The following is an 11,521-nucleotide window of genomic DNA, read 5'->3' as shown; positions in this document are numbered from 1 at the left end:
AGGCACTTCATATTGAAACCAAAATTTAAGACTTTTGGACTTCAATTCCCCATGCTGGCAGGGGAATTATGGGAGTTGAAGTCCTCACGTCTTAAAGTTGCCAAGATTGGACACCATTCTATGAATGCCTTGGGAATTTTCTTTCTTTGGCAAGAAATCCCCACCAAACAGATTTTCTTGAAATAAAATGGATACTAGAAGAAAAAGATTGTAGTTTAAGTTTAGCTAGATATCCAGCTTTCCATGGAAGCATAAGGTTTTTTTTATTCAAAAATCAGTGACTGTAACAATTATGAAGTATCATCATGTATACATATCTTTAAAAAGCTAAATATGTTATTGTATTTTTTCCATTGTTAATGGTGACCCTCTTAAAACATCATAAAATATTATTGTTGTGTGACCTGAAATCTTATATATGTTGCTTATGAATATTGATATATTTTTGTATATTGTATATTTTTGTTTTATTTATTTTGAATTATATCTTTATTAAAAATGATAGCTTTAGCCATATTGTCAATTTGTATTATTCCATGTATTTGGAACATATTATGGTGACTAACCCTTATAGCTGTTTTTGGATTGCAATTACAGCATTTACAGTTTGTTTATTTTCATAGTGAGGTATTGAAAATAAAAGTAGTTAATTTTCTCAATCTGCTGCAAAGCCAGTAAAACTTCATTTCAATAAAAACTGTCCCTGTTGGAGGTTCTGGGATTCCTTTGCAATCCCACATTGCAGACCAGAAAAAATATATATGAAGTTTTGTGGAGATGGGGTTGGAAATTCTGTCCAATGAGCTAATGCGTAAGGGGAAAAAAAGGATTTCCCCCCCCAAAAAATAGTAAATGCTAAAGGACCTCCACCATGTTGTTTGTTAAGCATTCATGATATCAGGGCAAATTATTACTATCCAAGAGGGGAGAATAAAAAGTACTGCCAGTTTATTCTAGAGTCCTTCTGAGTGTTTCTTTTCTTTTGTTATTGTTTTGCTTTGCTACTAACATTTGATTTTATTCCTAGTTTATACTAATATACACACAAATACACACATATGCACACACACACACATTTAATTAAAAAAAACAGAGAAAGAGTGTGCCAATCAGACAAATACAGATATCAGTTACTCACCAAATAATCTACAAATTAGTAAACTTCTTAAAATCCTTTACCCCATACTGTAAAGGTTCCCTTTTTGCCAAAAAAAAAAAAAATTCCTAGTTAAAAACTTGAAGTCAGTGGTGCTCTCAGGGTACGATGTTGAGACAAAATTTCAAAGGCTCAGTTGAAAGAATGCGCAAGAGAGTCCAGAGACATTATAATGTGCACTACAATACATCAACTACAATATAGTATCATAGAACAGTGAGAACACATAGTCAGTGGAGTGGCTTGCCTTCAAACGTTGTGGGTGCTCCAGTACTGGAGGTTTTTAAGAAAAGACTGCACAATTATTTGTCGGAAATGGTATGAGGTCTCCGGTTTGGGCAGGAGGTTGGTCTAGAGTACCTCCAAGGTCCCTTTCAACTCTACTATTCTGTGCTCTGCTACTATAATTAGTCAGAATAGAAGTAGTCGTAGTCTTAGCCTTCTGCTGGAGTTGATTCTTGGAGATCCCCGCAAGAGAAAATCTTCCTAAAGGAGTAAGAAGAAATCCCCGTAAGATAGCCACCCTGTCATCTTTATTTTCCTTTAAACCCCTTATGCCATCTGCCAGCACCGCTTGTGAACAAGGGGAACGCTTGTCTCCATTCATAAAATGAAATGTTTCCGTAACCAATTAAAACAGAGATACAATATATATTCCCAAAACTTCAGAAAGTCAGGAAAGAAATAAACTCCATCACTGATGCCAATCCACATTGAAAAGGCATGGGAATTGAACACCTATGCTCATGCTTCTCACACCATAAAAGACAATGACAAAATCCTACGTTTAACCAGGAAGATATTTTCTGATAAAAGAGATAACAAGCAAAATATTTCCTCTAAATACATCATGCTCACATTTCCTTCACAGAGGACTCAAATTCCTGTAAAGATTTTGCTGATGTGTCAGTCAGTTGCCAGCTGTGCCCAAAACAACTTTATATTGCTTTTGGAAGTAAAAAAAGAGAGACCTCCCAACACTCTCATCATGACTTATGACCATAATTGGCAGGCTCCTCTACGATTATAAGTTGAGGACCACCTGTTTGTTATTCGTAATTGTTTTTGGAATATTATCGATATATGATTTTCTTTGTACAATCAGGGGAGTACAAAATCCTACAAGATTTATCACTGGGAGAATTGTAGATTATCCGAAATTATTTTACATGGAACAAGTAAATACTGAAGTCAACATATCTATTACAAGAAACCCTATTTTAAATTCATTCCTAAAATATGTAGGAAAGATGAGAGAAAGTTGCATAGGATGGTTCATTTTCACCATTAAAGGCCGTTTTCATTTAATTTAATTCTGGGGTGGGTGGGGGAATGTACACATTCAACATTCGGTTTTTCAAAAAGTAACCACCTTTCAGAATGGCTTGGGGGTACAGATGAGGAAGAAGAAAAGTGAAAACCATAATACAGAGAATCAGTAGAGAAACAGAAAAAAGAAATTGCAATATCCTCGTGGTATAAATACAAAGATGCAGCAGATCAGGAGCATCCTTCAGAAGAACCAATCTTCCAGATTCTACATTTTAAAAGAGGTCCTATTCCTACATCTCCATTATGAAGACACAACTTTGGTTTCTACAAATCTCTCTGGTGATGTTCTTCACCAAAATCTCCTCTCAGCACTGCGATCAACTCCACACCAGACTACTGGAGGCCAACAAAGGAAACCTGGAACTCTTGGGAAGTCATATGAGAGCCACCATTCCCTTGCAGTGTATTGGGGATATTGTAGACTTCTCACCTCTCAATGAAGAACATTTAATCAGCGTGGATGAAGCGTCCCATGAAGAGGATGCCAAAAGAGCAGTACGGGAAATGCTCCAGCAGACAGACCTCACCTTTAAGCAAGCTCATGCCGAATTGTTTTGGGATGAGAATTCCCTAAGACAATTCCATACTAGACTGGATGAGCAGATTAAGAAACTGGAAACATGCCAAAGTGCAGAGTTAGGAGGTGGTGCCATATCTCCAAGGGATCAGAAACTGCAGCTTACCAGATTAAGAGTGAAGAGGTATTTTCAAGGGCTGAACCATTTCCTAAAAGAGAAGAAATACAGTTTGTGCGCCTGGGAGATTGTCCAGATCCAACTCAGAGAATGTTTCCTACTGATTCATCAACTTATCCAAAGGATTCCAATTCAAGGTATCATGTACTGATTAAAAATTATTTTTGATTAGAATTTAAGGGAAAATTAGAAAATTAGGAAAATTGACAGTTACGTCTTATGATATATTGTATAGATCAAAATAATGTCTTCCCCAAAAATTCCACACAATTCTTTTGAGAACCATTGTCTGAATTACTTGACTATTATGTTTGATGTCCTTGACAGAATATCTTTATTAACAATCTACCTTGAGGTTTTTCTGTATTCTTATATGGGAATAATTGCTACACTCTTGTTCCACATCCTTAATTATAGTAGTTTGCTATTTCATCTCCGAATTGTCCTTCAAGTTGCATTTAGATCCCTAATGCAAACAACTATGAAGAAACCTCCTTTTTTGACAAGTGATGGCACAACTCAGTTGTGAACCGTGAGAATGTAGGATTATCTAATGGTGTCCAAAAAAAATATCTCATTCTATAAAAATATCTCACTGTACAATTCTCCAATTTGGAATTACAATACAATTTCTTTTTTCCATATTGTACGGATTCTTTTAAAAGTCCTCTGACTGGCCATTTTGCATCTAAAAAAGAAACCACTATGTAGATGTTGTGATTATGAGTCCTTCGGGAGAAGGGCGGTATAGAAATATTAATAAATTAAATTAAATTAAATTATAGCTCTAATATATAGCTCAACCTACATCTCTAGCATCTAGGCTACTTCTTTTAATTAAACTACTACAACTCTTTGACCTTTGAATGTTAGATGAGGGCAAAACTGAATGGCAACTCAGTCCACTGTAAGAATAATAGGGCTATGCAAATAATTGCACGCTTGGTTCATGAGTGAAATGTCCCCCTGGATCCAAGGCAGAAGCAGTCATGTCAAGTCCTGCCACGATCATCTGAGCGTCACAGAACAATTTATGCAGCTCTAATAAGTAGACATGCAGATTTCCTGAATCCAACATTTTAGGAATTCCTTCGCTTACATTAGGCTAGGTAGAAAAGTATAGTACACTTTTATACAAAGCAAAGAGAAAACTATGTTTATTAATTTGAATTAAAATGTTTAAATAATTGTTAACAAGAATAGGGATTCCTAACTGTTTTTTCCTTTTCCTTCTAGCTTGACTTCCACTCTATGACGCTACAAAAGCAGCAATATGAAACCATTCAGCTTTCACTCCAGGCCTTTCACTTATTCCTAGAAAGTAAGCTTTCTGACGTTTCCTCTTTCTACTTTCCCTTTGACTGGATTGCTTCACGAAGTTAAAAAATGGAAAGTGAAGTAAAACGATGGTGCCTTATTCAAAAAATTGGAAATCCACAGAAAAAGTCCTTCCAAAACAAATTGCGAAAGGTTCTTCTGCAAAATTTGTCAAGCTTCAATGAATTCTCCTATGCTTTCACAGAGTCCAATGTGAACTTTAATCAGGGAATTCTGTGTGAAAAGATAAAATTGTGTTCTTTCGTTCACCCAATTCCCTTGAACATAATAGACCTTTCTATGGTATTATATGCAGGGTAAAATACGTGATCCTAATATCAAATGAAACCAGCAGAATTTAAATTACGTCTAACTGAACTCAATGATTGAAGGAAGTTTCAATTCACTAACAGAAATAGTTGACGTGACACGAGAGACTACTGGAAAATTTATCACCATTGAAACCCAGGGACACCACACCAACCAGACGGAAGGAGTTTCCACCATATTGTGTACGAAGCAAAGCAAAAGATGTCACAATGCACCTGCAAAGCTGATTTGATTGCTACTGAAAGTTCTATGACTCATTTGACTCCACTAGACCACTCGAACCACAAAGTCACTAAAGAGAAGAAACTTTGGAAAAGAGAACAAAGCAGTTTTGCTAACTTTGCTTTCTTTGGAGACAAATTATGTTGGACGATTTTTCTAGGGATAAAATTAGGTGGAACACACTCAGTAGAATAGATGAGGTCCAATATAACTACTGAGTGCAGATGTTCAAGCCACACAGTAGTAATACTGGTCAACCTCTTTTAGAAAAAAATATATTCCTTTTTTTAAGTATTAATTCCACTAGAGAATTGCACTATTATTTATTTATTTTTGTTTTGTCATTATAACAGAACAATGTATACATTGCGGGCCAATATTTATTTACTTTCCATTTATTTATATTATTTATCGATTTATCTATCTATCTATTTATTTATTTATGTGAATTATTTAAACTATGCTGGTCTTCATTTCTTGTTAAAATTCAAGAAGTCTATTAAATGCTATTAAAATGCTAACTTCAAATAAAAGTGGCAGTTTAGATTATTTCTTTTTTTATTGAAAGGTTTTACAGTACATTTTTGAATACAAAACCCCTCCCATTCCCCTCCCCTCTCCCCAAACCTCCCCAACTCTCCCCTCCCCTCCCCCCCTCCCCGACTTCCCATAGCTAAATACAGGGTATAAAAATACAAACAAACATAATCTAAAATATGCAAACAACAATAAAATATTAAATTCTATCGCACTTTAACTCTTAGTAAAATAACTACAAGCTAGTTATACATCATATAAATCCACTACTTATTCAAATGCTAAGTGAAACTTTTTAGTCCCATATTTATTCTGGATATAATCAATCCATCTTCTCCACTCCACAGTATATCTCTGTTGCGATTGGTCTTTCAAATACGCTGAAATCTTTGCCATTTCCGCCAAATTGGAAACTTTTAAAGTCCATTCTTCTATAGTCGGCAGTTCTTCCTTCTTCCAATATTGCGCTACTAAAAGTCTCGCTGCCGTAATTAAATTCAACATCAGCTTAGTGTCCACAACGGTAGTATCTGTGATAATACCCAATAAAAACAGTTGCGGACAAAACTTTATCCTTTTCTTGAATATTTTTGGCATATTCCACCAAATTTTAATCCAAAAAGCTTTAACCCTTTTACAAGTCCACCATATATGAAAATACGTTGCATCCTCACAACCACACCTCCAATATTTGGGCTGGCAGTTCGGATACATATTTGCTAATTTTTTAGGATCTAAGTGCCACCTATAAAACATTTTATAAAAGTTCTCTCTTAAGTTTTGGGCCTGTGTAAATTTTACATTTCCCACCCAGATCTTTTCCCAAGTATCCATTGTAATAACTTCTTGAAACTTCTGAGCCCACTTTATCATACAATCTTTAACAAGTTCCGTCTCTGAATCAATTTCTATCAATGCAAGATATATCCTTTTTATATGTGCTTGACCTTGATCTCTAATTTGCTTTACCAAATTTTCATCAATCACTGAAAGCAGTTTAGATTATTTCATCTATTTTGTTGGTCTTCTGTATAGGGCATATAGCTTCCTTCCTTCCTTCCTTCCTTCCTTCCTTCCTTCCTTCCTTCCTTCCTTCCTTCCTTCCTTCCTTCCCTCCTTTTCATAATAATTATTAATAATAGAAATATATTACAAAGGATAATATCATACAAATTCACGAAAGCCAACATTTAAGTCACCCTTGGACTTCATTCAAAAGATCAAAAATCCTCTTTTAATAAAGTTGTCAAATCTGTTAATTCATGAAGATGTTTCCATAACATCTGATCACATCTCGATCAACACAAACACTGGCATGTTATCATATAGGTGATTTACAGTATAATCTGCATTGAAAACACAGCACATTTTTATTATGGTTATGATTGTTATAGTCTCAAGTTCAACAGAAGTATTATGTTTTCAGCTTTAATTCTACACTGTAAACCACGACTTGCAACTAGTTTTTTTTCTTCATAAAATCATTTATTCTGTTTTGCCATTAAAGGTTTTGACCTATTCTTTGTTGTAAACTGAACAGAGAAAAAAGAGAGAGTTTACTTACAAGGAGTTCCGTTTCAACGAAAAGTGGAAAACAGCCAGCAAAATATTATTATTTTTTCCTGTCCTGCAAACCTATGATTTTGGGCATTCACAATTGCATGGACATAATTCCACACAATCAGGTAATCAGAGAAATGAAAGCAACGTATGATGTTCAACTGAATAGGCACAGAGTATTACTTGAGCTCCTGTCCTGTTACCTGGGCACGGAATAAGGGCCCGCACAGGACTCCTTCAGTTACCCTAATGCTTGAAGGGCTCCATCGAGGGAGAAAGAAAACATCATCGTTCAGATGCTCCTGATCAGACTTTCATCCCAGTTCAGACAGAAAACAACCAAGCCCCTTACAAGAAATTGCCGTATACAGATAGTCCTCGACTTACAACAGTACATTTAGTGACCATTCGCAGTTACAACGGTACTGAGAAAAGCGACCTTTTTTTGCACTTACAACCACTGCAGCATCCCCCATGATCACATGATCAAAACTCAGACGCTTGAGAACTGATTCACATTTATGACTGTTGCGGTGTCCTGGGGGTTGTGAGATCCCCATTTGCGGCCTTCTGACAAGCCAAGTCAATGGGGAAGCCAGATTCACTTAACAACGCTGTTACTAACTTAACTGCAGCGATTCACAACTGTGGCAAGAAAGGTTGTAAAATGGGGCAAAATTCAATTAACCAATGCCTCGGTTAACAACATAAATTTGGGGCTCAGTTGTGGTCGTAAGTCGAGGACTACCTGTATGTCTGTGTGTGTGTACTCTATTTATAGGTAGTTCTCCTTTAACAATGGCCACCAAGCAACACAACTGTAGAATGCAATGTCATGTAACTGAGCTAACTTAACAATGGCAACTGCGTTATTAGGCAAATCTCTTGAAATTCCAGCCTCCCACTGTTATGAGGTCACTATTTGTGACTTCCTGCCAACTTTCCCATTGACCTTGCTTGCCAGAAACCAGCGGTCAAGGTCATGAATGGTGATCACATGTCTGTGGGATACTACAATCATCATCGTTGTGAGTCAGTTGTCAAGACCCAATCACATTCTTGTGTTGGTGGGCACAATTCAATGGCTGCAGCTATGAGAAAGTCATTCAGTGGCATCCTAACTTGTATAGGTTTGTGTTATATAGGAATCTATCGCTGCTGCCCCCATTAACTGGAGACCCTACTCACACTAATCCATATTTCCTAGTTGGATTACTGTAATGTGTTATACAATATAGCAACTAGCATACAGCATCATACGACAGTGAGAACAATTAATCAGTGGAGTGGCTTGCCTTCAAAAGTTGTGGGTGCTCCAGCACTGGAGGTTTTGAAGAAGAGACTGCGCAACTATTTGTCTGAAATGGTATGAGGTCTCCGGCTTGGGCAGGAGGTTGGTCTAGACGACCTCCAAGGTCCCTTCCAACTCTACTATTCTGTACTCTGTAGTCTGTAAATATTATGTTCACATCTGGCCTTTTCCACCACTGCTATTGTTATAGCATGAAATTCAGCCATCTTCATACAGCTTTTGTGTCTGTAGGAAATGATCCCGGTAATTTGTGACTAGAGGAGAGATTAAACATGACTTCCAAGGGTGATACATAGGGCTTCTCAACAATCTGAACTGTAAAATTCTGTTACTGTAATTAGTCTCACTCGAAGTAGTCTTAGCCTTCTGGTGGAGTTGATTCTTGGACTGGTCAACCTGGGGAAGAGAGAGAGAGAAAGAAAGAAAGAAAGAAAGAAAGAAAGAAAGAAAGAAAGAAAGAAAGAAAGAAAGAAAGAAAGAAAGAAAGAAAGAAAGAAAGAAAGAAAGAAAGAAAGAAAGAAAGAAAGAAAGAAAGAAAGAAGAAAGAAAGAAAGAGAAAAATACACATGCACAATATCACCGATGGCAAAACGTCTAGTCTTGCCAGTGTTTACATATCTCCTGTTGCGAACAAATATTTTGATCCCAAATATTCTATATTTTAATGTTTCTTTCCCTTTTTGTCTGCAGAATCATACAGTTGTATTTCATGAATGGAGACAAGCCATTCATTCTGTCAAATAAACTTTCAGGCAAAATGTGATTTGTTTGGTTGCCCTTCGAACAAAATGTGAGAGTCTTACTGTGATTTGGGAACTATGGTTGTGATAAAATGTGCAGCGTAACTATTTATATTGTGCATATGTTAGGTGTCGATGGGAAGGAATAGGTCCAACCCAACCCTAGCAAGACTGGGTGGCTGTGAATGTGAAGATTCTCTGAATCTGGAGCACATTGATTATCAACTCTGGATGGTGAATGTTAAGTCGTGGGCTCTGGAGAGCAGGAATGATGACACGAGGCTCATACTTTTATTCTTCCTAGAACTGTACTGAAGCATGGGCCGCAACCAGCCACAATATATAGTCTACCCACTAGGCGGCAGCCAATAGGTTTGAACCCACGCTTGCCGCCTGGGGCTGACCAATTGCAGGACCGGAGACGGCCTGTCTGGGTTGCTGGAGAGCCGTTAGCTCCTCCAGCAATGCACGTGGTGTAACACCACAAGCCCAATACATAACAGTGTACTAGCCCCATTAACTGACTGGGTCTCCTGCTCGGGAAGGAGATTCGGCTAGAAGAACTCCAAGGTCCCTTCCAAGCTCTGTTTTCCTCTATTTCCTATACAGTTTATGTTGAACGTCCTCACCCCCAAATCAGGAGATCCCCCCAAGAGAAAATCTTCCTGAAGGAGTAAGAAGAAATCCCCCTAAGATAGCACCCCGTCCTCTTTATTTCCCTTGAAACTCCTTACGCCATCTGCCAGCACCGCTTGTGAAGAAGGAGAAGGCTTGTCTCCATTCATGAAATACAACTTTTCTGTCAAGGCTGCTAACATCGAATGTTCTTGCTTTGACAACATATGGAGACGCAGCCTCTTTTCTTTAACTTCTGTGTTACTCTTAGAGTTAGAATTAGATGATACTGTGGGGGGTGGGGAGAGGAAGAATGTATATGGGAATTAGTTAGAGGTAACAATATTGTAGTAGTGCATGATTCAAGGCTGTTTGAAATAACAGATGATAAGGAATGGCTGTTGGAGAGCTGGAGGGAAAGTCTGCATTTCAAACTGATTGGAGAATGTGATTTATGAGCGTTAATTCGAGGAGGGAATTGGTCTTTGATACTATATGTGTTCAGTGGAGGGGAATTCAGATTGTGGCTTGGACTATGTACGTGCTGATGCAATGCTCCTCGAATAAAGGTAAACGATGCCTCAAAGTTCTTTGAAGAGTTTCACCTGACAGGTTCCTTAACCAGTTAAAACACAAATACAATATATATTCCCAAAACTTCCGAAAGTCAGGAAAATAATAAACTCGAGGTGCTGAAGATCGCTCAAGGCGCTAAGATCGCTGGCAGATGGAGATAGACTACAGAAAGCAAACCTTTAACCGCTAATTGACAATAGCGGAGATATGTTGTCTTGCACAATCTTAGATAAACTGAAGAATGTAATAATTTGAAGCACTAGTAAGTAGCGGTACAAAGAGCACCGACAGGTAGGAATTTATCACTGCAGCCAATCCACATTGAAAAGGCATGGGAATTGAACACCTATGCTCCTGCTTCTCACACCATAAAAGACAATGACAAAATCCTACGTTTAACCAGGAAGATATTTTCTGATAAGAGAGATAACAAGCAAAATATTTCCTCTAAATTCCTCCTAAATACATCATGTTCACATTTCCTTCACAGAGGACTCAAATTCCTGTAAAAGGTTTGCTGATGTGTCGGTCAGTTGCCAGCTGTGCCCCAAACAACTTTATATTGCTTTTGGAAGTAAAAAAAGAGAGACCTCCCAACACTCTCATCATGACTTATGACCATAATTGGCAGGCTCCGCTACGGTTATAAGTTGAGGACCACCTGTATTGTTATTCGCAATTGTTTTTGGAATATTAGCGATATATGATTTTCTTTGTACAATCAGGGGAGTACAAAATCCTACAAGATATATCACTGGGAGAATTGTAGATTATCCAAAATTATTTTACATGGAACAAGTAAATACTGAAGTCATCATATCTATTAGAACACACACAAAAAACCCCTATTTTAAATTCATTTTTAAAATATTTAGGAAAGATGAGAGAAAGTTGCATAGGATGGTTCATTTTCACCATTCATTTAATTTAATTCTGGGGTGGGTGGGGGAATGTACACATTCAACATTCGGTTTTCCAAACAGTGACCACCTTTCAGAATGGCTTGGGGGTACAGATGAGGAAGAAGAAAAGTGAAAACCATCATACAGAGAATCAGTAGAGAAACAGAAAAAAGAAATTGCAATATCCTCATGGTATAAATACAAAGATGCAGCAGATCAGGAGCATC

The 11,521-nt window shown here is 37.3% G+C and overlaps 1 protein-coding gene across 1 annotated transcript; it reads left to right on the top strand.

Moving 5' to 3' along the window:
* Positions 1–2,731: 2,731 nt before the first annotated feature.
* LOC308662748 (interferon alpha-8-like) lies at positions 2,732–3,334 on the top strand (the record flags this gene model as incomplete). The annotated part of the gene is made up of 1 exon (XM_081318890.1): positions 2,732–3,334. The coding sequence occupies one exon, from the start codon at positions 2,732–2,734 to the stop codon at positions 3,332–3,334; it is 603 nt and encodes a 200-aa protein (XP_081175016.1).
* Positions 3,335–11,521: the final 8,187 nt, after the last annotated feature.

This window comes from Vipera berus, assembly GCF_964194415.1.
Source record: "Vipera berus genome assembly, chromosome: 2".
NCBI classification, from domain to species: Eukaryota; Metazoa; Chordata; class Lepidosauria; order Squamata; family Viperidae; genus Vipera; species Vipera berus.
This window is presented reverse-complemented; position numbering and strand designations above follow the sequence as displayed.